The 26,181-nt window shown below is 48.5% G+C and overlaps 3 protein-coding genes and 1 long non-coding RNA gene across 10 annotated transcripts in view; 2 read left to right on the top strand and 2 right to left on the bottom strand.

Moving 5' to 3' along the window:
* Positions 1-5,139, bottom strand: part of LOC141550055 (uncharacterized) — a 62,818-nt gene extending 57,679 nt beyond the window's left edge. For both annotated transcript variants that reach the window (XR_012484507.1, XR_012484506.1), the window contains exon 1: positions 4,744-5,139. This is a non-coding gene — a long non-coding RNA (uncharacterized LOC141550055). The remainder of the gene's footprint in view (positions 1-4,743) is intronic.
* LOC141550054 (uncharacterized) lies at positions 5,046-9,011 on the top strand. Its single transcript, XM_074280261.1, has 4 exons — positions 5,046-5,136; positions 7,704-7,772; positions 7,990-8,049; positions 8,345-9,011. The coding sequence occupies exons 2-4, from the start codon at positions 7,726-7,728 to the stop codon at positions 8,532-8,534; spliced, it is 297 nt and encodes a 98-aa protein (XP_074136362.1). The 5' UTR covers positions 5,046-5,136; positions 7,704-7,725; the 3' UTR covers positions 8,535-9,011.
* Positions 9,012-9,191: 180 nt separating this feature from the next.
* IL11RA (interleukin 11 receptor subunit alpha) lies at positions 9,192-25,369 on the bottom strand. 6 transcript variants are annotated; one of them, XM_074280249.1, is made up of 13 exons: positions 25,215-25,369; positions 21,869-21,968; positions 21,564-21,624; positions 21,096-21,274; positions 20,821-20,935; positions 20,590-20,622; positions 20,264-20,430; positions 16,028-16,191; positions 14,939-15,080; positions 14,646-14,795; positions 14,372-14,468; positions 13,961-14,043; positions 9,192-12,270 (listed from the first exon to the last, which is right to left on the bottom strand). In XM_074280249.1, exons 2-13 carry the CDS (start codon positions 21,966-21,968, stop codon positions 12,221-12,223), a joined length of 1,341 nt encoding a protein of 446 aa, XP_074136350.1. In that variant the 5' UTR covers positions 25,215-25,369; the 3' UTR covers positions 9,192-12,220. The 6 variants fall into 6 exon arrangements, with proteins under 6 accessions (XP_074136350.1, XP_074136352.1, XP_074136351.1 ...); XM_074280251.1 differs by lacking the exon at positions 25,215-25,369 and adding an exon at positions 24,078-24,117; XM_074280250.1 differs by lacking the exon at positions 25,215-25,369 and adding an exon at positions 23,372-23,480.
* CCL27 (C-C motif chemokine ligand 27) lies at positions 11,366-12,423 on the top strand. Its single transcript, XM_074280688.1, has 3 exons — positions 11,366-11,429; positions 11,599-11,773; positions 11,885-12,423. Exons 1-3 carry the CDS (start codon positions 11,366-11,368, stop codon positions 12,012-12,014), a joined length of 369 nt encoding a protein of 122 aa, XP_074136789.1. The 3' UTR covers positions 12,015-12,423.
* Positions 25,370-26,181: the final 812 nt, after the last annotated feature.

Genomic DNA, 26,181 nt, shown 5'->3' with positions numbered 1-26,181 from the left:
GAAATTATTACATGACCTGGATATGTAAATATATACAAATATACAAAGTATATTTGTATTAATATATATAAGTATATGAATCAAATATTTACTGATAATAAATCATAATTTTGTGATCCCAGTGACCCCAGTTCAGTTATGAGATTCCATATGGGTTTGAGACCCACAATTGAAAAAGCCGGGTCCATAGACTAAAATATACAAAGAGTATATAAATATAATTCTAGTCCAATATTCCCTCTTTGTGAAGAAAACAAAGTGACCAAATTACTTCAATCACCTGCTTCCCCTCCTAGCAGAATTCATTTCCTTTGCAGAAAAATGGAAGGAAAGGTAAGAGATATCTATTCTACCTGCCTTCAAACCACATACCCTCATCCCCATGTTATATGTGGGGAACATTTTTAGTACAATGAGGACAATTTTAGTAATCATGTCAAGATTAGTTTCAAATGTTTTGTTTTTGTTTTGTTTTAGTTTTTGAGACAATCAGGGTTAAGTAACTTACCAAAGGGTCACACACAAGTGTCTGAGGTCAAATTTGAACTCAGATCCTTCTGATTCCAGGGCCCAAACTCCATTAGCTGTGATGCATAGGTGCTCCTAGCATGATCTGTTCTTGATGAAATCACGCTGCCTGTTTGTGATCATTACTTCTGCAAAACCTTCTCTTTAACAATATATTTTATATGTTTAGAAGAATTATGCATATTTAACCTATGCTGGATTGCTTACGGTCTTGGGAGAGAAGGGAGAATGTTGAAAACTATCTTTGCAAATATTTGGAAAAATAAAATATTATTGGTTAAAAAACCCAATATATTTTAGAATTTTATCATAAGTCTAAGACAAGTTCGCTGGCCTATAGTTTGCTGCTGATTCCACTTCCTTTTATGAAACTGGGACATTTCCCCTTCAACAGTCTTGTAGTACCAATTCTCTTACAATTTTTCAAAAACCACTATTCTCAGCCATCACATCCACTAAATGTTTCAGGATTCTAACTGGTGGTTTACTTGGGACAGATCACTTTAGTTCATCAAATGGAGTGAGATGCTCTGTTATTATCTGCTTATTTATGTTACTCATACTCATTAGTCATTTTTGTTCTTTTTTTTATTATTTATAATTTTTTGACAGTATATTTACATGAGTAATTTTTTTTATAACATTATCCCTTGTATTCATTTTTCCAAATTTCCCCTCCCTCCCTCTACTCCCTCCCCTAGATGACAGGCAATCCCATACATTTTACATGTGTTACAATATAACCTAGATACAATATATGTGTGTAAATCCCAATTTCTTATTGCACATTAAGTATTAGATTCTGAAGGTATAAGTAACCTGGGTAGATAGACAGTAGTGCTAACAATTTACATTCACTTCCCAGTGTTCCTTCTCTGGGTGTAGTTGTTTCTGATCAACTGGAAGTGAGTTGGATATGTTGAAGATATCCACTTCCATCAGAATACATCTTCATACAACATTGAAGTGTACAGCGATCTTCTGGTTCTATTCATTTCACTCAGCATCAATTGATGTAAGTCTCTCCAAGTCTTTCTGTATTCCTCCTGCTGGTCATTTCTTACAGAGCAATAATATTCCATATTTGTTCTGTTTTTTTTAACCAAGCAAAACATTATTCTACTTGGCACAGAAAACAAAAGCAAAATTAGAATTGAATGGCTTTTCTGTCATTGGTTCTCATTGTTGTCTCCATCATGTCCATCCAGTACCATTTTTATTCATCTTCTTTTCTTCAACATAAAACTTTTTGCTATCCTTAACTTGCTTCATCAACTCCAGCTCATTCTGAGTTTTTGAACTGTGGACACTAGCCTTTAATAAGTCAAGCTTTTGTATTCATCATGTATTACTAGTCTTTGTTTTTAAGTTTCTGTCTTTGTAAAAATCTAAATTGACTAATAAGTTTCTTGTACATCCACATCAACCTATTTTGACAGCTTCCTTTTTTCCCCTCATCATTTGACATTTCTCTTGGCATCTTTAGAATTTCATTCTTGAAAGTTTCCCCAGCTGATTTCCTTTAGTGGATCCTACCTATATTTCCTCTGAACCCTTTAAAAATCTACTCTCCTAAAATTTGATATCATGTCAGATTATATTTGGCTTCCTCTCCTCTTCAAGCACAAATTCTAAGATGAAATTGTTGTTTCTTCTGAAAGTTCCCATCATTTCCCTTCCAACAATTAGTTTCTCCCTGTTGATAGGAATCAGATGCAGAATAAAATTCCCCTTCTTGGTTCCTTTGTGTTCTGGAGAAAATTAAAATTAAGGCAAATCAGCACCTCATCAGTTGTACTACTCTGGATAGAGATATGCTCTAGCAGATGTCTGAATGATTGCAATTCCCTTATCACTTGTATATTATGCCTCTATGCCAGGCTTGTGATCTTTCTCAAAATCATTTTTTCTCTCAGTTCATTCGAGGATCCTGAGGTATACTATGAGGACAATACTACTTTTGTATTTGCTTCTATAGCTCTTCAGCCAAATGTTCATTACTTTTCTTCTTTCTTCTTGTTCCCAAATTTCTTCAAATGATTGTTATCATCTTAATAATGCCTCCTACGCCCTCTCATTACCCATACTGGTTATTTTGGGGGGTTTTTTGGTCAGGCATATCATTCTAGAGCCATATTCCTGTCTGTGTCTCATTTTATCAAGCTTCGGTGATACTTAGGAGGCAAATTTGCCTCCTAGTATTAGGATCTTGCTTATTGCCTATAATTATGCATTTTTTAATAAAACATCTAAGACCATGATTTATGCAACAATGTCCTTTCTTAGATTTTGTCTTCTGTGAACATTGATTTCTCCTGCTACTCTCTCTGACATTTAGTTTAGTAGATATATATAGGCACTTTTTCTCCCCCTCTCTTCCTGTTCAGCTCAGAAACTTTTTGATTTGATTTGCAAGACACCGGGAAAATATTTTTAACATCCACTATTGGGTATTTTGGAGAGTAGGTTAGAATTAGACACTTCCAGAGGTCCCTTTCAACTCTGACATCCTGTGATCTATGACTCTATGAGATAAACATAGCCCACATCCCTTTTGGATACTGAGAATGTCAACCCAGAATTAACTCTTACTGAGACATATCCATAGTAAAGTCGTTAGAAGGGCAGACACAGTATACATTTTTCATGGATGTGGAAGGTAACAAGATCAGAGACAATGACAGCATGCAGGAGATAGAGGGGAGGCTCAGGCTTTTGCCCTCAAATTCTGGACACTAGGTTTGCCTTTGAAGCTGAAAGAATGGAATTCAAGGTCCAATATCAGTCTAATAGGAATAAGTTTCATATCCTTGGGATAAGAAGGGAAGAGAGGGGAGGAAAGGAAGAGAGAGAAGGCGAGAGAGAGAGAGAGAGAGAGAGAGAGAGAGAGAGAGAGAGAGAGAGAGAGAGAGAGAGAGAGAGAGAGAGAGAGAGAGAGAGAGAGAGAGAGAAAGGGGAAAGTCTAAGGAGAGGAAGGGGAAAATGAGTTGGAAACAGACAGATCTGAATGATTTGGAGAAATGCATGTGTACAGGATCCCTGATGGGGAAATCTGGGAAGAGTTAAGGTATATTCCTTCCCAATAAAGAAAAGCATCAGGAAGGGGAGTTTTGCCCTCTCTCAAATTGTAAATAGTTCCATCTTAACTAGAATCTAATACTATATTTCAAGAAAGATCTGCCCACTAGATGGGCAGCATGGAGACTATGAGTTCTTTTCATTTTCTATATCTCTATCCCTCTCCTCTTTTCTCATCTGTCTCCCTGTCTTCACCTTGTTCTGTCTGAGCTTTTTCTCTGTTTTTCTGGATGGAGGTAAGAGAGATTCCAGAATAAACAACAGTCCCTCCCTTAGCCTCCTATTTTGGAACTAGTACTTTCCTCCAGTCTCTTCCATCTTCTTACCCTGCTCCTGTCCAATGTTTTTATTAACTCTAATCTTTCCAATGTCTTGCTTTAATGAACCCGAGTCCCTCTGGCTTGGAGGGCCACACTCTGAAATGTCCCTCTTTGGGGAATCTATCACTACTGTGTCTTGGCTAACAGCTGATGGGCAGTGCCTTTTGTGAGAAGAGAAGGGAAATCTGGTGGGGAATTTGAGGAGATTAAAAGTGGAAGTGATGTGAAGATAGATGTCAAAGGGTAAAGGGAAAGGGGGAAACACAGAGGGGATGATTTCATCCCTTATAGGGATCTCTTGGAAGTACTATAAAGAGAAAGTGGAGGATTTGGACAGCTAGAGGTGTGCTTAGGGAGAAAATTATAAGATTAAAGAGGGACCACAGAAGGAAGAAGCAGCTTCACCATTTCTTCAGTTCAAATACCCAAATGAGTCCAATCGTTTTGGAAATGTCTTCCAAAGAAAATCTGTAACCCATCCATACCTACTTATCCTCTGTAACTTTTATCCATATGTTCCCACAAATTAGAGTCCACCCAAAATGGATTTGGAATCACTCAGGAACTTAAAATATCCCTAAGTACCAAGACAGCCGGGAAGGGGGAGGTGACTGAGGGAGGAGAAGCAGGGACAGGGAGATTACACGTGATGCTAGCAGAATTCCTGCGTGGGTCCTTTCCCCGATTCAGGGAAAAAAAAAAAAAAAACCACTTTCCCTCTCCCCCTTGCATTGGCTTTTTCGGTATCCTGCATCCTCCCTAAGGCTAAGGGCCTGAGCCTTCCTTACAACGCTGACACAAAGAGAGGAAGTCTTACTTCTTGGGTCTAACTCTGCTTGATCCCCAGGGCATCTTGTCCCCTAACTGGGAGATTTCTGCTGCTTGGAACCACTGCTCCTCCATGCCTTCTGTCGAATAGCACCTCCTCCTTCTCCTCCTTCCCCACCTCCACTGCAGGCAGGAAATCGGAGTGACACACACGTCCGAGCACTCCAGTCCCTCCGAGACGCAGCGGGCACTGCTTTGGAAGCCCAGGCTCGCCCACGTGGGAACGGAGACCCACCCGGGGTGAGTGTCAGGCAGGCTCCGCCCTCTCCGCTAGCCAGCCAGCCCCTATGACGTTGCCGTCACCGTGTAACGGTCTCTAGGGCGAAACCAGGGAGGGAGGGAGCTCAGGCTGCTGCGCAGGTCCTCAGGCCCCTCCTCCCAGGTGACTCCCCACCTCCCCCATCCCTACCTTCACCCTCTAGCCCGAGCTTCACGTTCGTCACCCCTCTCCTACCCCTCCCTCCTAATCCTCCGATCACCCCTATTCAATGTTTACCTCTCATTTTCCTTGTCACTGCTCATCCTCATTCCCATCCCTTCGCTGCTCATCTCCCATCATTCCTCTCGCTTCCCATCCTCCCTATCACCCCCATTCATCCACCGGCCCCCACTCACTGTTCAACCTCCTCTCTCCCCTCGCTTTGCAGCCCGTCTTTCCCACACTTTATACCCCGTCATTCATCTTTTTTTACTCTCCCTTTTTTTATCTTCCCCATTCCCTTCGCTTTCCTTTCCCCTTAATCTTCAACCCCCAACCCCCTAACATTCACATCATCCATATTCCATTCCACTTTATTCCTTATTTTCTCATCACCCTCTCATCATCATCTCCATTCCCTTCACTCCTAACCTTCCCCTCCTTCCTTTAATACCGAAATCCCCTACTCAACACTCAAATTGTCCCATCCCCCACCCGCATCACTTCTCATCCCCACTCCACTTCCTCATTCTTTTTCTCATTTCTGTTTCTCACTTCTTATCCCCCTTTTTCCTAATCCTCCCATCTCCTTTTATAACTCCCCATCTTCCATCAACCCCCTCATTCCTCATCCCCTATTCCCCCCCCCCGTTTCTTCACTCTTTACCCCTCAGTATCCCTCTTTATACTCCTTATTCTTCATCTCTACCTTATCTCTCACTTATCCTTTATTCACCTCATTTATTCTATTCCTCACTCTTCATACCCCACTCATTCTCCTTCATTCTCCAATCCTTATCTTTTCATGTTCCCTCCTAACCCCCCATCACTCCCATTTCAGCAATCTCAATTTCTCTCACTCCAAACCATCCCATTATCACCTCCTCTTATCCCAATTCCCTCACTTCTTGTTTATCACCTTAATTTCTTATTCCTCAATTCCAACTGCTTTCATTTTTATTCCCTACCACCCCACCCAACTCATCCCCATTACTCCACTTTCTGTCTCTTCTCTCCCATCTTTTTCACTCCTCACATCTCCTTACCCTCATCTCCCAGCTTCACTCTCTTCTATCCCTTACCCCATTCCCTTACCCTCTTCATTCACCCTATACCCTAAACTTCTTCACTCTACTTTTATTCATTCACCCCATGTTCATCTTTTTTATTCCCCCTTCTCCCTGAACCTTCTTCATCCTTCCACAACAATCTTTTTTCATACTGGCTACTCCCTCAATCCTCTTCCTTTCATTGCCCTTTAGGACCCTTCTTATCCAATACTCACTCCTTCTGCCATAGTGCTCCATCCCTCTTAATTGCTTATCCTCCTCTTTATTCCCCCTCCCATTTTCCCACTCTCCTACCCACCTCTCCCCATTTCCCCACTCCATACCCTTTCACGTGGGTTCATCTCTTTCCATACCATAATTCCCTCCTATCCCATCACTTCACCTCATCCTTTCACCACCTTCTCTTTTTCATTCCCTGTTTTCCCCTTATCTACTTCATCATATTCCCCCATTCCTATTCCTCTCAGCATCTCTCAGTCTTCATTCCTCTCTATCTCTCAGTTCCAACCCTGTATACTATATCTCATCATGATTTCCTCACTGCCCATCCTCCTCTCCTCATTTCCTTTATCTCCGACCCCTCTTTTTTCTTGGGTCCTGTCCTTTCATTGTCTCTCACTATTTGGATTTTCTTTTTCAGACCTCATCTTTTGGCTGCCCTTAACTTTTCCTCAGTCTCAGACCATAACCTCTAGAAATAATCACTCATTCCATGGCCTCTTTGCCTCAATCCATTTTTCCTCACTGTTCTGTCCAGGGTTATCCCTTCTCTAACCCTCCCTGACTAACTCCTCATATTAATTTCCCATTCCCTCATTTGTCCCTGATCCCTAGCTCGTTCATCTGTTTTAAGTCCTTCTATGTCCCTCAGCCTTCATTCTGTCATCAGCCCTCATACCTTTACCTGCTTTTCCCAATGCTCCTCATCTTCTCTCTCCCTCTCCGTCAGACCCCATCCCCTGAATGTCTCCCAGTCTTATCCTTTCCCTGTCCATCAATACCCCTCTCCTCACTACCTCACAGTCCTCTCTTCTCATAGGACGATGTTCCTGAGGGGGATTTGGGGTGCTGGTAGGAAGAGCGCAGTCCTGGCAAGGATCTCTCCTTGAGACTACAGTTACATACGCTCCTTCACCCAGGCTTAGCTCCTTGGAACCACCTATAACAGCTTCCTCTCGCCCTGGGCACCTCCTCTCTTCGGGGCCTCTCTGTTTTGCCTAATTGAGATCCCGTCTGAGGAGGGAGGTGGGGAGGTGCCGGCGGGGCCCCGACAGAGGACCCTCCTCCTCTTCTCCTACTTTCAGGAGAACTGCTGTTGGACCTTGGTGAAGTGTGGGACGCAGTAAGGGCCTGATTCACAGAAAAGGCGGGGAGGGGAAAGGAAGAAGAAATGGGCGAGGGATGCTAGGGACGGACCTTGAGACCTCCAAAGGCCCCATCCAACGATATTCACCTCCTTAGGATTACGGCTGGAGCCGAGGACATGCCGGGGTTGAAGAGATACGAAGTGGCGCTGGAGGCAGAAGAGGAGTGAGTTGGGGATACCGGGCAAACGGGCGGAGGCGGTGGGGAGGACTAATAGCGGGGAGAGGGGCTTGAGAAATAAAAGTGAGGCAGGTGTGCGAGCAAGTGATAAGAAATGGCCGGAGGCATGATAAGTGGACCCCTTCTCCGGCAGAGTCGAGAAGCTGGGCCTTCCCACCCCTCCCCCATCCCTTCCTCTCCCCACTTGGTTTCCTTTTTTTAGGATCTATTGGGGCTGTTTTTACTTCTTCCCTTGGTTGCGGATGTGGCGGAGGGAAAAGAGGTGAGGTGCAACTACCTGGAAAGTCTGAAAAGAATCCTAGGGGGGTGGGGGTGAAGGTGGGAGTGGGGGTGGGGGTGGGGCGGGGGGCGGTTCGGTTCTCTCGGGTGGCAGGCTGGCTACACCTCTGGAGTAGTTGCGCTGCCTCATCTCCCCCCAAGATTCAGAACCCGCTGGGGTGGGGATAGAGGGAGGAGGCTGGCTGTGGCCTGCGCCCCGCCCCTCGCTACCTCACTAGCCCGCCCCTAGTCCCCCTCCTGTCCAGGCCGCTGGAGCCTTGCCGGTGAACCCTCCACAGCGCAGCACCCCCCCAGAGGCAGAAGCTGGAGCCCCTTCCCCGCCTAGTGAGCTGCCTGTCCAAGGGCTTGGGCCCCCACCCCTCCAGGCGAAGCAGTCCCCGCCGTCCGGCAGTTCCGCCCCGGGGGAACCAGCAAGCATCAGTCTATCCGGCCGGGGCCCAGCCGCTCCCCAGCAGTGCCGTGGAGTAAAGGATTTAACCCGGATCCTGACTCTGCCAGCCAGTCTCTGCCGCTGCCGCTGTTGGGTGGGGGGAGGGAAGAGGAAGGGAACCACCATGAGTGCGGACTGGGTTTGGTGCTTACGTTTTCCGTACCCCAAGGGGAAAGCCTTGGGATTGGGAAGATCGTTACCCTTCTTTCTTCACTCTTCTCATTCGAGCTGCAGCAGTCCCCTCTTCCCCCCAAATCAATATCATTGACCTCATCAGGGACTTCTCATCAGTATCAGGAATCCCCCTCTAAGGGGCTATCAATAAATATCACCGATCGCCCTCATCAGTGATCCCCAATTAGTACCAGCGGCCCACCAGTGACATTCATCAGCAACATCCCATCTATGTGCAAGCGTCAGGGACTTCTATTGCCAAATAACCAATGTCACGGAATCCCTGAGGGAGGGAGGTTTTTTGGCCTCCGTTTCATCAATAAAACGAGGGGTTTAAAATAGACGATCTTTATAAGGACCCTTCCAGTTCTAAATCTATAATTCAAGTGTGGGGGGGTGAAACACATCTACAACTGACCGGTGCCACACATTTCTATTCATTCTCTAGCCCCGGTTATTGGCAACTTGCAACTACTACCAGCAATGACCACAAGGAGCAAACCAACCTTTTTTCTACTCAGTTCCTGGAAAACTATTTTGGTTTAAAGTTTTTTTCGACCATTACTAAGAAGCTAAAGTAAAAACAGATGAACACAGTCGAAGTACACAAAACTTCCTTACAAAATACATGGTTCTTAATTGTTCAAATTTGAATCCAGACTACTTTGAAATCCAGGTTTCTGTGCTAAATGAAGATCTTAAACCCACCCCAAGTTGCACAGATGTACTAGCCTACTTTAGTTACCCTATTACCCCATTGGATGCCCTATACAGCTAGTCATTAAACGACCCAGACATAAACAGAATTGAAAGGAACCTTAGATACCTTAACACATGAATTAATTCCTGACATTACCGTCTGTTTAATCAACACAATTGATGGGAAATAACAGGAGGAAATATATTTCACTTTCTTAAAAACTGTAATTGTTAGGGATTTATTGAGCAAAAATCTTAACTTTCTTTCATCCATTTGTCCTGGTTTTGCCTGCAGCCACAGGGTTTCTAATTCCACAGACCCTCAACCCCTTTTAAGCTCTTAAAATGTTTCCCTCACTTTTATCTTTTCCAAATTAAATATTGGCAAGTCTTTCAACCATTCCTCATTAGAAGTGGATGAGTTGTACTTGAACTCCTGAGCCATAGGGTTTTGTCATCATGGAATATCATGACTGGGGTCAGGTTGGGGATCCAAAGCCCTTTTAGGAACCTCATATCTCCTCGTTCAGACTGACACATTCCAAGATATGACAAGGCAAGAAACTCAGCATTTTCCTAAGATGGTGTGCCTCTGAGATTAACCTAGTATCAATTTAACCTTTATCTCTTCTTGGACCCACCCTCTCTGCTCCATCAAGAAATAAGGAATATTCTCCCCTTCCCACTCAGGTGTCCCCCAGGATGTCAAGCCAAACCTCCAATAGCCTAGATCCCTGCTGCCCTTGCCCTGATTCCAGGAAAGGGTCCAAATCAAACTCACTTCCTTAAAAATTATCTCAAGATCATTGTCATCCATCTCCTCACTTATGCCTCACAGTCCTCCAAATTGGGGAATCTAGAGAGCAAATTCAGTTAGCTTTCCACATTTTGAGGAAAAACAAGAGGGACAATCTATTGGAGTAGAGTTGGAGCTTTGGGACAAAGCACAACTGTCATATTCAATCCTCCAGAAAATCAGCTTTGAGACTGCATTCTATAGTCTGTCTCCTATTTACATTATCTGTGGGGGAAAAGGGAATTGGCTCATATCACTTTTTCCTGATAAGAACAACAGGCTGGGACAAGAAATAAAGGGTGGGGGAAGAAAAGAATCTGCCAGATCAACTTCAGTTTGCATTCACAAACATCAACTGTTTCCCATCCAGAGGCGCCTCTCATAAGGGCTCATGAATACATGTGTGTTTTGAGTGACTGGTACTTTGTGACTAATGGGATTCTGAATGCACTGAGGGGTATCATAGTATGATCATGAGTGTGTCACAGCTATCATTATGGCTGTAGAAATATCTCTCCATGTTTGCCCCCTTCTCACTATTGCATATCTTCCCATCAGAGAATAAAGAGAACAAGAGAAATTCAGTAATCTGGGAAGAAGCTGGAAGTAGTTTTGGGGTGGGGGGGATTTTTGTCCAGACAACTATTTAGCAACAGGCCCAGCACTAAAAGGCCTCTGTTCTCCTAGCTGTAGGCTTCAAGTCCTCACTAAAGGGGAGAACCTAAAATCGGCCAAGAAATAGATGCGCTGAGGACATGGAGATGGGGAACTCAAGGTAGAAATATAAACTTCTGGAGGACCCATACTGAATAAAAACAGGACAGTGTTGTCCAAAGGTCACTATTATCCAATGGCATTTACTCTGAATGAATTAGGAAAGAAATAGACTGCTAACAGGTGATTAATCAGGTTATGTTTGGCCACTGGACAATAAAGAACCTGAGACCCACTTGCCCATGATTCATCTGGTGCCCCAGGGCTCTGTTCCCCACTCCACCATGGAATGGGGTGGTAAACTGGGAAAGAAACAGAACTCCCACACAGACCCAGAGAAGAGGGTGGGGCTTCCAAGAATGCCTTCTTCAGATCTTAGGTAGAGGGGAACTCCACCCCCCCCAAACCTGCCCCAATTAAAAGGCTGGGCCCCACGGAGCGCATTTTCAGAGGTTCCACACACAGGCTAAACTCACTAGAAGCAACATGAAGGGAATGGAAATAACCCTAAGTCTAACCCTGCTGCTACTCAACTTCAGCCCCAGGAGAGGTGAGATACGAAAGGGGGATCTGAAAACACTGGGAGGGTAGTGGTCCTCTTGGATAGGGTGGTGGGGTGGTGTCATTAGGCTGTCAAGGCTGCTAGATGGGGTCTCCTAGATTGTAGGAAGAGGCCCCTCAAACGCTTGGGGAGGGAGGACAGGACACAATCCTCTAAGATCACTCTGAGCACATCTCTGATCTTCCTCTGCTTCCCTTAGCACTACCCCTAGAGCCCAGCATTTCATGCTGCACCCAAGTCTATCAAAAGACTCTTCCCATTAAACTCCTTCGGAATGTCAACCGGATAGATCTACAAGAGGCCAATGGCGACTGTCATATAAAGGCTTATGTGTGAGTCCGCTTGACCCCCCCCCCCCCAAGCTTCCCTTTAAGACTCCTCACTCAGTTCTGTCCTGTGCCCTTCTCTGGCTCTCACAACTAATCCTTATCCTGTCCCCTCAGGCTGCACCGAAAATCGGGATTACCAGTTTGTGTTCACCCAAAGAACCCGTCTCTAGCTCGGTGGTTGTCCCGAAAGAGGATGATGCGGAAGAGTCATAGTCATAAGCCCAGGCTCAGCCCAACCGCCTGATTCCCGCGGCTCCCCTCCCCTCCTCTCCCCCCCTCCCCCTGTTTCATCCAGTCTCCTTCAGTTTAGGTCTTTTTCCTTTTGAGGTTTTTGAACCCAATCCAATATGTTGGCTGACCCACTGGGGGTGGGATGGCAGTCATTTCCTTAGAGATGGGGAGACAGCAAATGAACCTGTAGCCACAGGAATCAGGAAGCAGCCTTGGGGATCAGATCTGCTGGCAAGCAGCCCCCTTCTCCTTCAGGTCACTGTCTTCCCCTAATAAAGATGAGTTGGATAAAAGCCTCTAATAGCACAAAACATTTAGGGAGAGAAACAGGGATGAGGAGGGGAGGAAAACAAAAACTAGGAAATAACTTCAGGGGCACCAGCACCTTCAGGCTTTCTTCTCTTTCAGAAGAGGTTATGCCCAGGGAATGACGCCTAATTCCCTTTATTCACATAGATACATGGCAGCAATATTCTCTCTTCCTCCAAGCTTCCTCTTCCACCAACATCCAATGCTCACACACCAAGAAAGGTTTACACAGGTATGTGTCCAAACAACCACAAGTACAAGTAGTCTTTAGAAAGCCTGTGTCAGCCACCTGACTCCTACCCAGAGTCCGGCACCCTTGGGTATTTCCTACATATTCACAGAAACTCCACCTTGCCTCATGTGTATTTCTCTTATGTCCTGTATGGCCCAGATGTTTAAGAGGGAAGTCTGTTCCCCTTGCAGAGCCAGCAGGGTAGAGTGGGAAAGGGAGGGTGTTGCAAGAGCCCCATGTGACTAAGGAGTTGTTCACCACCCACTGAATAACAAGTATTAGGGATACTGTGAGTCCCACAAAAATGGACCCCAAATAATAGCCCCTCAAGACGGTGGAGTTGGAGGGGAGTCAATAGTCCTTTCAGAAACTCTGGCTGCCCTTCCACACTGGTGCTGACTGTAAAGATCCTATTAGGGATGAGATCCTCCAAAGCTGGACCTAAGCCACTGTAAAGAAGCAGAAAAGGGAAGTAAATTGAGGGAGGGTCTCTGAAAGTACCCCTGGCCTATGTCTGGATTCCCCGGCCACACTCTCAGAGAAAACCATCTTAAAAGTTCCTGAAGAAGATTCCCCTTAGAAGAGACAGGGAGCTAAGTATTTTCTTCTTCCACCCCAGCTCCTCTCCCCCCTCCACACTGCTTAAACTATTCTCAGTAGAGAGAGAATGCCTTTTTCTATTCCTCTTCATCCACCAACAAGGTCCTGCTTCAGCAAGTTTTCCCTGACTGTGACAGTTCCCATTGACCTTAGTTTCTCCAGCTTCTGATAACCTGAGCCATGCACTAGCTCCTAATTGCCCACTGCCTCATCTTGTTCTCTGTTCAGTTCCAAGTATGGGTGAGTTTCCCGCCAAGGTGCTGGGAAAACCTGAGGGCAGAACTTGTGCATCCTGTCTGAGCACGGCGGGGTCCAGCCCGTGGCCGGCTGCACACAATTCCACACGTGCTTGTCTGATCATGGGAAGGAGCTTCTTGAGGGGCATCTTTCTCCCCGTGCTCCCCACCCCCCACCACAGGAAAACAGCAAGAATCTGAAGCCTGATTAAAAGCTGGGGCAACAGAAACATGAGGGGACCAGGGTTAGGATCCACAAAGGGACAGGCCTTGAGGAAGAGGTGTGTGGCCTTATTCTCCAACTCCCAGCTCTGGGGAGTGGGAACTTTGGTTGGGATAGAAGCACCTACTTGGTGGCAAGTTTCTGGGGAAAGGGCCAGAGGGCAGGGATGGGCCCAGTGAGATTTCCCAGAAAGATCAGAACTGAGACCTCAGGGTCTAAATCTTCCCCTGATAATGGGACAAAGATGTGATAAAGGAAAAGGTGAGTCACCACACCATCTGAGAGCTAGGAGGTGACTCAAGGGGCTAGCCAGGATGGGAGGGGGAGGCTCCCACTGCTTCCCCCCCCAAGACACTCACCAGGCATGGTCTTCACCTGCACCATGGGAGCCAAGAATCCAGGCTTTGGGGCAGCCCCTTTCCTGTTGCTTCTCAGCCTCAACCTGTGGTGGGCACAGAGTGAACAAGCTTTCCCCCGAGCCCTCAAGGTAGCTGCATCAGAGGAGGGCTCAGTGGGGGGTCTCGGTCACCTCCATTAGGACATGAGGAGAGGCTCTCTGGAGCCCATCATTTGATTACAGAACCAAGAACCTGGGGGTCCCTGTCTCCAGAGCTAGTGCTCTTCCACCTACAGCACAAACTAACATTCTGGGGGGGGAAGGGGTGCATCGCAGGGAGTCTGGGCTCGGTGATCTAGAAGATGGGGCAGAGAGGCAATTGGAGGGGGTCTGGAGCCAGGGGAGTGAGTGCTGACAGGCCTGGGGCACTCACCAGAGCAGGAGCGCCAGGGCGCCAGCAGCCAGACCCACAAAAGAGAAGACACCCAAAGAAGTCACCACGGCCACCTGCTCCAGGGGGTCCCCGGGCTCTGCATGGGGAAGGAAGCCCACATGAGAAGCAGCCTGACCCCCTCCTCAGCAAGCAGAGGTCCCAGGGGATAGGGCTGTCACTAAGGCCGTCTGTGCCTTTGGTCCTGGGAGGTCTGTCTATTCCCCGGGAGGCTGCTGTCCGACACTACCCGGGCTCACCTGACCAGGCCACTCACCCATCAGTGGCTGAGAGTTGGGCTGCACAGAAGGCCTGGGGAGAGCATGTCTCTCTGGCTCCTTCTCAGTCTGCGCCTGCGCCTGCATCTGTGTCGTGGTCTCCGAAGGCCTCTCACTGGGTCTGACGCTCGGGCCAAAAGCAGCCTGGGCTAAGACAGCAAGAGCAGCTTATGAAGGGCTGGGTCTACAAGCAGGGAGCCAGGCCCTATGCAGGGCTGCTCTCCAGATATCTTGGGGCAGGGCCTGGGTCTTCCCTCCTTCTATCCGCCCAAACCCCAACACTTCCCCTCACCAGGACTCGGGGTCCCCCAGGCCTCCTTGCTCCAGTCGCTCCAAGTGCCAGCATCAAGGAAGTCTCGGGCACTAACGCGCACCACGTGGGGCAGCCCAGCCACGGCATCGGTGATCACCTCCTCTAGCCCAGCTGGTTCCACCTGCGGGGTCACAGGGAGGGACCTGGGGGCACGGGGTTCTTTGGCAGGGGCATTCCATGAGGGGGAAGGAGCCCGGGGAAACAGTTCTGTGCCTACACTAAGAGCTGACTGCCGGAGTGCCCTGGAATGTCTACAAATTGCACAGAGACTGATCCTGAGCCGGATGAACAGGGAGGCGGGACGTGGGTACAGGACAGCCAAGCCAAGCTGTGGATGCCTTCCCCTCCAGGGGAGTAAAAATCGGGGGCAAAAGGCCCCCAGATAAAACAGTACAGAGTGAAGGCCCAGGGCTCTGGGATGGTCCAAAATAGTTCACCCAGGGCCCATGACATGGCTGGCTTAGCTGTCCATGTCCAAATCTGAAACTAACTCAGAATCTGGACAAATGAGAAGTCACAAATGTCAGTGCTGGAAGGACTGAAGAACATGTGTATCAGAGGCTCCTCTGTAGAGTCTGCAACCTCCCATTTTACAGATGGGGAAAGCGATTCCCAGAGATAAGTGATTGGTCCAAGAAAACATAGGATATTCTTGGTCAAGCTCAGATTCCACAAGGCAATCTTCTAGCTCTTAATCAACCTGCAAACTCACTCCCGGTGTCATTCTATGTTGGGCTGCAGGTAGGTAGGAGAGATACTTTGTCTTGACTTGCCTAGCCAATTTTTTAAAAACTCAGTAGCAAGAGAAAGCCATAGTCTACTTGTTAAGTCCAAAAGTGGGGAGCAAACCAAAGAGAAGTCTATGGGTGCTCATGTCCCCCCGGTCCATCCTGGACAGGATGTCGCCACCCACCCAGGAACAGGAGGTTCAGATCTAAGGAAGAGGGCCTGAGCCACAGGGACTCCAGATCTGAGCGCACTTATCTGTGTCTCTGCCTGCACTCCATTCCATCACCAGGCCCCCTGACCACGGACTGGAGCAAATCCCTTACCCACTTCTTCCCTTACCATGGACCAGGTCAGGTGGCCCACCGGGCGGTACTGCAGTCGGAACTTGAGCAGAAAGTGGGGTTGGAGGGGCCAGGAGTTTGGATAGGTCCAGCTGACCAGCAGGCGTCGGGGAGCCCCAGGAATTGGTTCCACTCGAAGTCCCTGGGGGGGGTCTGGCCTTACTGTAAATGGGAAGGGGGAATGGGCTCAGGGTCAGAAGGGAGGGAGAAGCTCCTCCTTGCTGCCCCTGAGTCTAGATCAGAGACAGATGAGAGAGCGATGGAAGCTGGGGTTGGGGTAGTAGGCCATACCAAGAGCATGGTGCACCAAAAGAAGGTGCAGAAGGGTCTGTAATTAGGACCTGTCACATAAAGTTGTTTAGGCAATAACTCTCTACTTTGCTGAGAACTATCTATAACAGGTGTCTGTGTGTGTGTGTGTGTGTGTGTGTGTGTGTGTGTGTGTACGTGTGTATAAAAGTATGTATACATGTGTTACTGATGTCATTTTGCTATGTATTTATTATTTCGTGTCCTGGTGTGAGCAGACTGGAAGTCCCCAGGGCTTGATTCCCCTTCTCTTGTCCCTCCAGACTTCATTCGGTGAATGAATTTAACACAGTGTCTGGCACAAATGTGTGCTTAATGAATTTTTGTTGACACTCAAATGTACTTCAAACTTTAATCGATCCACTATTTTCATTTGTATAAGCACTTCACGTACCAACAAAGATTTCAAAAAAAAATCACTATGACTAACATTTGGTAATGAACTCGATAGAATTAGCAAGATTGGTCCCCCAGTGACAAATGCAGAGGACCTCTGACTTGAAGCTTCTCCTTTATGGTAAGAGCTGCCAAAGCTCCAACTCCACGAACAGCCTTTGGGAATATGAGTTCTCCTTGATAATGAAGAGTCTCAGGGCAGTACTTTAATGGAGGGAATCATGTAATACAGGAATGTAATTAAGGGATTTGGGGAAGGATCTCACCTTCCTCCACTGGACTTGTAACTTGGGGAAAGGAAGAAAGAAATCCTGAAGGAGCTGATAGAACTAATAACCAAACTCAACACTCACTAGGTTCAGGAACTGGGCCAGTGGGAAGCATGATGAGTTTTGAGTCAAAATTGGATTCGAATTTTAATTCTATTGTTTCCTAGCTCGTGGGCAAATCCCATAGCTTCCCTGGGCCTGTTTCTTTTGTGGAAAATAGGAGGGTGGGATTAGATGGACTCTTTAGTGCCTTTTAGCTCTGTCCAAGATTCTCTGCTATTCACCATCAGTGTCCTGCAGACGAGTGGACAACCAGAAGCTAAAACAGCTTTGTATGGGGTTCCAAAGCCAGCATGGGCTCTGAAAGAGGAAGAGGCAGGGAGCAAGGATGCTTCTAGTCCTTGGAGAGAGATTGCAGAATGCAAAATGTGAAACACTGGATGATGTTTAGGTCAAAAATTGCTCCTGAGGTTAAGTGAAGGTGGGACAAAAGGTAGAAAACTCAAGCTTTACCAGAGGGCAAGACCAGCTGATGGAAGGACTTACAAAAACAATTTTATAAAGTGAGGAAGGGCAGGTCGGGAATGGGGATAGAATGTTAGGGGCTAGAGTCAGAGATGTCAAAGTCAAAGTCAAAGTGCTGCAAATATAAAGGTGAAAGCAAGGTCATCCAAGTAAGGCAGGAAACCTAGGCAAGTAATTTGGCGGGCCAAAAAGAGCCTGAGAGAAAACCTGGGTGGTGGGGGCCAGTGGATATAGTGCTGGGCCTGGAGACAAGATCTGAGTTTAAATATGATCTCAGATACTACCTGTATAACTCTGGCCAAGTCACTTAACCCTATTCTGCCTCAGTTACCTCAACCGTAAAACAAGGACAATAATACCACCTATCTCCCAGGGTTGTTATGAGGATCAAATAAAATGTTAAAATATTTTGGAGATACCCTGTTTTCCAGAGCTAAGGCTCAGCAAGCTGGATGTGCCCTGAGTTTGACATAACAATAATCCTTTGTGCCCTGGAATGATCTCATTTTCTGGAAAGTGTCACTAAGGAATGCAGTCCCAGTTATTTCTCAAAGCCAGCCAGCACATGTTCACAACCCCTGTTCCTCGTCAGTGATAGGTACTGCACTCCTGCTCCCATCACAGAATACTCATTCCATGTACTGCAGGGTGGTCACTACCCCTGAGATTTGAGACGAGTGTTCCAACAGAACCCAAGAAGACTTGTATTGTCCCAAGAAATTTTAATCATGAGAACCATCTTAAGATCTAAGAATGAGTGTGTTGGCCATGCCCTTTCAGGTATAAAGGGCCCCGGGATCAGCAGCATTAAGCCCTCCTCCTTGGGGAATGGGAGGGGAGGGGGAAGGAAGAGAGGGCACTTCCACTTGCAAACACCATTTTCCTCACACTAAAATTAATTAAACTTCCATTTGTGTCCTGACTTTCCTGTCTCTAGGCTGCTTGTATGGCTCTGGCCAACCACAGGTTAGAGGCCGGTTCTGGTCGGGTTGACAGAAATAATATTTGTGAAGCACTTAGCACAGTGCTTGGCACATGGTGGGCACTTAAATGCTCGTTTCTTTCCTTCGTTCTCCAGGAATAAGGTAGGACCGAGTGTGGTCAGGGAAGCTAGGGCAGAGGCAAAGTCTAGCTGGGCGCTGGAGGGAGGGGAGAAAGAAAGCTCACTCAGAGGTGAGGGACTAGAAAGTAGCCCCTGGGGGGATTTGGGCTCCCTGTAAGTGTGGCAGCTACACTCAGTGGAGGAATGGGGCAGAACAACGCACTTGGGCTAACCCTGAACCTGGAGTTAGCAGGACAGTTAGGCTGGAATCCTAGCTACAACTATGGTCACATAATCTGTGAACCTCAGGGCCCTCCTCTGGAAAGTGGAGATTATGACTTCTGTATTCCAGGGCTGAGAAAGCCCCATTTAAATGAGTAATAACAGAGGATCACAACACCTAGATCATGATAGGCACTTAAATACTTGTTTCTTTCCTTCCTTAACCAGAAAACATGGTGGGACCCTCCTCCCCCCGGGTAGTCAGGAATAACAGGATATCCCCCTCAATCTCCCCCCCCTGCTGTTGTCCATAACTCTCAACCCGTTTGAGGTTAGATTTTAGTCACTTTCATTTCTTAGTAACCTTTCCATCTTGAAAGGACTCAAGAAAAGGAAGAATCTAAGTGACTATAGGACTTGGGGACATACAAAGTGACTTAATGAGTGTCCCAGTGTGGGTGATGGGGGAAGAATCCTTGAGCAGAGAGAAGAGAGGCGGGGGAGTCAGCCAGTCCTGCCAAGAGCGAGGGAGCGGGTTCCCCTCCAGGATCACTCCCATGAAGGTGGGGTACAGTTAGGGATTACTAAGGGGTCAGAATTTTGACAAGTTGGGAATGCATTATGTGCTAATGGAATTAGTGGGAAAGGAATCAGTGACTAAGGTGTCATAGGGTACTATAAAGGTCACTGGAGACACAATCAAAAAGGTTCTGTGCTGGTAGGGTCAGTTTTGCAAGAAGCAGTGCCAGGAATCCTTATTAGTTTGCTTTGAGACAGTCAGGATTAAGTGACTTGGCTTGGAGGCTGGATTTGAATTCACATCCTACTGATTCCAGGCTTCCTGCACTACAGGACTGGGCTACCTCACTCAGGGGTCCCTTGAGGAGATGTGTTGATATAGTCCCTATGTGGAAAAGGGTTTGGGAAACCGCTAACCAAACTTCTGCACAATGACCAAGTATGTGTGCAATGCCCGTCTTTTTATGGGGATACTATTGAGAAGGTCATTCACAGGCACGCTGGGGTGGGAGGGGGAAGGGGTGGCAAGAGGGATGTTTAGGGAGTTCGTAGGAGTCGTCAACGTAGGAGATCCTAGGGGATCATGGGCAGGATGCTTTGGGTGATGATAGGGTTGACGCAGCTAGATGTCACAGAGGTCATTCTCTGTGTTACAAGAGTCACTGAGGTTCCTAAAATGTGCCCCTGGTTGGTGAGGGCAGCAGGTACAACATAACTGGAGTGGGGAGGGGCTGTTATTCATGAATGTTCTGTGCAGTATAAATACTTTCTTGCAGAGGGTCAGCCTTGTGGGGGAAGGATTCACAGATGGCTCTGGCTTCTCCTGGGGCAGCCGGGGTTAAGCGACTTGCCCAGGGTCACACAGCCAGGACTGTTAAGTGTCTGAGACTGGATTTGCACTGGGCCCAGGTGCCAGCACAGTTGTTTTGTGTCACTCGGGGGTCTTACTCACAGATACTCTGCATGCTCACATCCAGCAGGCGGGCACTAGCTCCCAGGGGGTTCACCTCTGTCACATTAATCCGGTACTGGCTCCAGAACTCAGAGCCATGGACCACACACCGAGTAGCCCCAGGAAGTTCCAGTAAGCATGGCCGGGGATCTGCAGACAGCGCTGGCCTGGATGTTGGGGGGAGGGCACAGTGGGCATCAGGGCTGCCCTGATGTGGACCCCACACAAGGACTGGGCTTAGCCTCCTGAAACCCTCTGTCCACCTCATCCCTTTCTACACCATTCCCCTGCCTGAGGACAAGACAGGATGGATCAGGGCTTTTTACCTTCCTCTTTCTGTTCCAAGGATGATTTTCTTTCTGTGGCAGGAGGAAGGAGAGAAGGGAAGCCTGGTTATATCTATGGGCTGCGGGGAAGGCGAATTCCCCCAGCTGGCGTTTCCCTACCTATAAACACTTCATAAAGAAGTCCTGGGTAGTTTGTCTGTCTCCAACTTTTCCTTCCCCCCCATATCCCATGTGCCCATCCCATTCCTCTTTCATCCCCACCTCACACACCTGTAGGAGGCAATGTATCTCGTGGGGAGCCCACTGACCCGGCTGGGACTCCAAGAACAGGAGAAATTCTCATAGTCTGAAGCCCGGCAGGAAACCATGGGACGAGACGGGGGGTCTGTGGAGACAAGACAGGAGCTGGGGGCTGCCAGGAAGGCACCAAATACTCCACTCCAGACTTCCTCCCAGGCCCTGAGTGGGCATCCCCCCTCTGGGGCGCTCATGTTATCCTCTGGATTGTTCCATGACCCTCAGCCCCCACCCCCAACACAACTCACAGCCCAATTGAAGTGTCACAGAGCCTCTGGTGCCCCCATCCTGGGTCTGACAGATGTAGGTGCCCTCGTCTTTGTTATCTGCCTGCTCCAGGACTAGTTCCTGCTGTCCCAGCCCTAACTCTGACCTCAATGTCCCCAGGAGTGCATGGCCATCAGCCCGATGCCAGGAAATCAGTGTCCTGAGGATGCAAGGGGTAGGTGGGGAGGGATCGAAGACAAGCGGGATGAAGTTGGAAAAGGAGCAAGCAACAAAATTTATTAAATTAAATAAAATGTATAAAATACTTACTGTATGTGTGTACTGGGCTATTCTAAGTTCTGGATAAAAGGTAAGAGGTCAAGAGCAAAAGTCAATTTTCCTTTTACCTCACCCCAAACCCTCAGTTCTTAACTACCTATCCCACTCCAAAATCCCTGGAAGATATGAAAAGTGATGAAGGAGGTTGGGGAACAAGGTGAGGCACTTACCCGGGAGTCACTCCTGGGCACAAGAGCACAACGGTCTCTCCAAGTTGCCCGTACTGGACACCTGGGGATGGGGTTGGTATGAATTATGAGAAGAAAGTCCCCCCCCCATGCTGGCTCCCTGGACTTCCCCCAATTCCCTCCCACATCAGGAGACAGTGGTTGTAGGTAGGATATCAGCCCTTAAGTTAGAGGGCCCCATTCCTAAGGAACCTAGTGGGAGGGTCCAGAGTCCCTCCCTAGTCAAAGGTCTGAGAACTCCCTGAGACCAGGACTCTGGGGCTGTGGTCTGTGCTGGGCTTTCTCACCTGGGGGACCCCAAGCCTCAGGGCCAGTAGAAGAGACAGACACTAGGGCTGCAGCCACAATCACCAGGACCCTGCCCAGGCCAGAGCAACTGCTGCTCATCTGGCAAAAGAGCAGAGTGTAAGGTCACCCCAAGGGAACCCCAGACTTCTCTGAACATCCCTCCCCCCTTGCAGGAGTGCTGTTTCCTCCTGGGCACTATTTCTTTCTTTTCTCCTTCCCAGGGATCTTTATCCTTCCAAAAGGGAAATCAAGGCACAAAGTAGATCAATCACTGAGAGGGCCTCTCATTCTCTGGGGCAGGGGGACAGATTTCCCCTAGAGACCAGCCCACATACAATGACCCACATACACTCACATATACAAACAAAGGCAGAGACAGAGACAATATAGTCACAAAAATGCCCACACGCACACTTCACACTCATAATCCTGATACGTATGCTCCCACACAGAGCCAGACTAATACACACAGAGTCCCACCCCCTCCACCACCACTCCTACCCCCACCCCAGCCCCCAGGAGCCCCACTTCTGGGCCAGGAGCCCCACTTCTGGGCCGGGAGCCCAGGACAAAAGCTGGAGGCGTTGGGGTCCGTGCCAGACCCCCGCCTCCTCCTGACAACCCTTGGCACTGGGGCTAGCTCAGAATGTTGGCCCTGCTAAAGCAGCTCCCCCCATCCCACTCCAGCTTGGCCCAGCTCACCGTTAACCCTTTTCCTCTAGATGTCTGACCCAGAAGATAGCCAGACTCATTTAGAAAGACGTGGATAAATTTGAACCCTTGAACCTAAGAAACGTGCTCTCTCTGGGAGATATTCTGGAGACCCAACCATTCCATCACCCCACCTCACTCCCGATGCCTCCTGGGATGGCTCAGATTGGGGAGGGGGAGCTTCCACTAACAGGGGAGATAGTATCAGGATGTAGCCATATTCTGACCCCCAATCCCACCTAAGCCAATCAGAGTCCTTCATCCTCTCCCCCTCTGGGCCGAAAAGGCTGAGATGAGACAGTCTGGCTCTGAGCAGTTGCTGGGCCACCCTGTCCCTCTCTTTTCTTAGTTTTCTTCAGGATTCACTCCTAGGAAGGAGCCTTAGAGGCTTAGGGAGAGGGAGGGGAGAAATAGGGGAAATAAAGGACTAATGAGATCCAGATGCAACAGCAGCTGCCAGAGGCCCAGAGACAAAAGGGAGGTAGGGGACCGAGGAGGGGATGAGAGACACCTTAAGGAAGGAGGAATAAGAATGGAGCTGGGAGATACAGAAGGAACGTGAATTGCGTGTGACAGAGATGAGTGGGGGGGAGGGGGAACAGAGCAGTAAAGACTTCATGGAACAGCCAGTCTCAGACACAAGGCACTGTGTGCAGGTATCTGTGTGTACACATGTCTGTATCGTGGTTTGACTGTATGTATGGGGACACAGATAATTTCTCCTATGGAGTGAGAGATAGGGCTTCTATCACTTTGGACACCCCCCCCCCCGAGTTTTGTTCTACCCCTACCTTAATTCCTGGAGTTCTCTGTAGCCATGATCCTTCCTCCTCCCTCCAGCCCGAAGCCAACTCCAGCTCTGCTTGTGTTCTCTGCTCTGAGCTCTGAGCTCTGAGCTCTGGGAGTTCAAGGCAGCCCCCCTCTCCCCACTTCCCCTTGCCTGGCTCCTCCAATTCCCACCCCCTTCTCCCCCACCATTCCCTGGCAGAATGTGGCTGCCCCTCAGCCAGGCCCCCCTCCTCCTCCTTCCCCTACTCCCAGCCTAGGGGTAAGGCCAGAGCTAAGGAATGGGCCTCTTCCACTGCCAGGACGCCCCCCCCCCCAAGTCCTATAGACTGGAAAGGAGGCCTCAGGTCTACCCACTTCCCTAATGCCATTCTTCTGTGTCCCATCACTCAAACAAGGGCCTGTGAATAATTGAAATTTGTGTGTGCCCACATGGGTGGGTTCATTTGTGTAACGATGCATGTGTGTGTCCTGTGTGTGTGTTGGGAGGCAGAAAGGGGAATGTAATGCTTCACATGTTGTATCCCTCTTCTCCTCCCCCCCACAAGAACCCAACTTTTAACTGGAATGCTGAATGGTCACCACTAAATTCAGAGAGGGCAGTACATAGGTCTGCACAAATGAAATCCCCTAAGACATGCACTCAAGCAGATTCACAAAGCATACACAGAAAGGCAGGTACAGACCAGACACCAGTACAGATGTGGGTACCTAGAAACAGCTGCAGAGACACATTCGTAGATACCCTGGCACTCACTGTACAGACAGAGAAACAAGCTCCATGAGCAATTAGATAGACATGCCTTTCCTTAAGACACTGCACAGGCATAATCAACATTCTTATGCAGATAGAGAGACGAAAAGAAACAAATTCCCTCCACACATACACATTTCCTCTCGCCATTTCTCCAGCTCCACCAGATGTTTCCCCACAGCTGGGCAGGGCTTCTCCCCAGAGGGTGAGAGGGAAGGGGGAAGGTCTTGAGGCCGGGGATAGAGGATGGAGAGCTCTTGCGTTTGGCAGATAATTCAACCCCCTAAACTCCTCCCTCAGGAAACTCTGGCAACTTGCAGCCCCGCCCTCCCTCCAAACCCCTCTTCAGGCCCCTCAAAACTCTGGCTCAAGCCCTTCTCCCACCCCTCACACTTCTCTCCACCTTTGCAATCCCTGACTCCCCTCCCTAGTTTCTCGCCCCGCTACCCCTACCCCCCGTCTCCCGGTGTCTGTCTCCCTTACTGTTCTCCATTTTTCTTTATTTTCTCCCGTCTCCCTTCCTCTCCCATCAGGTTTCCTTCTCTCTCTCCCTACTCGCGGAAAGCAGAAGGAGCAGGGGGTGTATATGGAGTAAGGGGGTCCAACTTCAGGAAGTGTCCTTGGCCATATCTGGACACACACACACACACACACACACACACACACACACACACACACACACACATTACCCCCACGTAGGCACACTCTCAAGCATCTACGCATGTTACTTTGCAGTCTCCCGATAGCTCCCTCCACTCCGAGCGCACACACACACACAAAGTTGGGGTACCAGGCTTCCCGTTTTCCCCAACACAAACATGGTCCTCTCGCCTTCCCCAAGTATCTAAAATATCAATTCGTAAACACATCTCAGGGAATGGGACATATGAGAAAAGATAGCGAGAAGATCCGCGCACAAAGGGAACGAGCTTAAAGAGGGCCTGGGATTTAAGGGTGGCCGGGGAGACCGGCACGCGTTGTAACACCCAATCCAAGCTCTCCACCCTAGACTGGGGAGACACACCCGGGTCGAAGCCCCGCAGAGGGACCAGCTGCGTTTACACCGCCCCCCCGCCCACCGGTCGGGTCCTCACCTTACGCGGCCGCCGCCGCCGCCAGCCCGCCCGCTCCCTCCTCCGCTACACAGCCTCCGGCCCCCCGCCCCTGAGGGCAGAGCGGGGCCGGCTCTTGCCCTCCGGTCCCGGCGGAGTTGGGGAATAAGGGTAAAGGGGTGGGCTCTGAGGCCCATTGGAGTCCTGCACTGCCAATCACCAGCCACCGCCCAGGCCCCCACCCCTGCCCGGACACTTCCTGTCCCGCGAGCGGGAGGGGCAGCAAGTTTGAGGGAGGGCGGGAGTCTAGAAGGGGGCTACCGAGGGAGTGTTAAGAGGCTGAGTGAGGGTCTTAGGGTTGGAAAGCCAAGGTTTCAAATTGAGAAAACCCAAGCGAGAATTGTAACTCCGGAGGTCCAGAGCCCTGGATTTCTGTTGGAAAGGTTCAAGGCTGGTTCTCCTGGATCTTCGCCAGAAGACATGTCCCCTAATTTGAGAATACGGGAAAGTCCCCATTCTTCCCCCGCACCCAGCTGCCCCAATAGGATGTTAGACTAATCCACCTTTGGAAAATGCCTTAGACTGTTGATAAGAGTGTATTGCAGACAAAACAGTATTGGGTAATTGATGGAAGGGTTTGGGGTAGAAGTCGGCCAGCTAATAGCATTTAGATAATTGAAGGCTAATTAAGTCGGGTAAAGAGGAAGGGGAACTTCAATAAGGATCCTTACAATTTCACTGGCTTCAGAGCTCCCAGCTCAAAGAAAAGTGCTTCGAGACCCTTCCCTCAAAGACCTTAACCTTTCATGACATTCCTGCCATTTCTCCTACTCTCTTCACTTTATGGTTTAATATTCGAAATGGGGAACCTCAAGTGAAATGAGGCAAACTGTAGCAGGAAAGTAATGATCCTAAAATCCATTCTTGAATGGCAAGAGATGTTAAGGACTCTTAGATAGCAAATCTAGGGTTTTTTGTGCTCTGGATCCCTTTGGCAATTTGGTGTTTT

The sequence above is a fragment of the Sminthopsis crassicaudata genome, chromosome 1 (assembly GCF_048593235.1).
Source record: "Sminthopsis crassicaudata isolate SCR6 chromosome 1, ASM4859323v1, whole genome shotgun sequence".
NCBI lineage: Eukaryota > Metazoa > Chordata > Mammalia > Dasyuromorphia > Dasyuridae > Sminthopsis > Sminthopsis crassicaudata.
Note: the sequence above shows the minus strand (reverse complement) of the source record. Positions and strands in the feature narration are given on the sequence as shown.

Bases quoted from the DNA above. Each gene is read 5' to 3' on its own strand.
- LOC141550054 (XM_074280261.1), top strand. From the start codon at position 7,726: ATGCCGGGGTTGAAGAGATACGAAGTGGCGCTGGAGGCAGAAGAGGA. The intron at 7,773-7,989 runs GTGAGTTGGGGA...TCCTTTTTTTAG, and splicing joins GCGCTGGAGGCAGAAGAGGA to GATCTATTGGGGCTGTTTTT. The intron at 8,050-8,344 runs GTGAGGTGCAAC...AACCCTCCACAG, and splicing joins ATGTGGCGGAGGGAAAAGAG to CGCAGCACCCCCCCAGAGGC.
- CCL27 (XM_074280688.1), top strand. From the start codon at position 11,366: ATGAAGGGAATGGAAATAACCCTAAGTCTAACCCTGCTGCTACTCAAC. The intron at 11,430-11,598 runs GTGAGATACGAA...CAATCCTCTAAG, and splicing joins CAACTTCAGCCCCAGGAGAG to ATCACTCTGAGCACATCTCT. The intron at 11,774-11,884 runs GTGAGTCCGCTT...CTGTCCCCTCAG, and splicing joins TGTCATATAAAGGCTTATGT to GCTGCACCGAAAATCGGGAT.
- IL11RA (XM_074280249.1), bottom strand. From the start codon at position 21,968: ATGAGCAGCAGTTGCTCTGGCCTGGGCAGGGTCCTGGTGATTGTGGCT. The intron at 14,796-14,938 runs GTGAGGGGAAGT...TTGCTGTCTTAG, and splicing joins CTGGGGGACCCCGAGTCCTG to CCCAGGCTGCTTTTGGCCCG. The intron at 14,469-14,645 runs GTGAGTGGCCTG...TTCCCCATGCAG, and splicing joins CAACTCTCAGCCACTGATGG to AGCCCGGGGACCCCCTGGAG.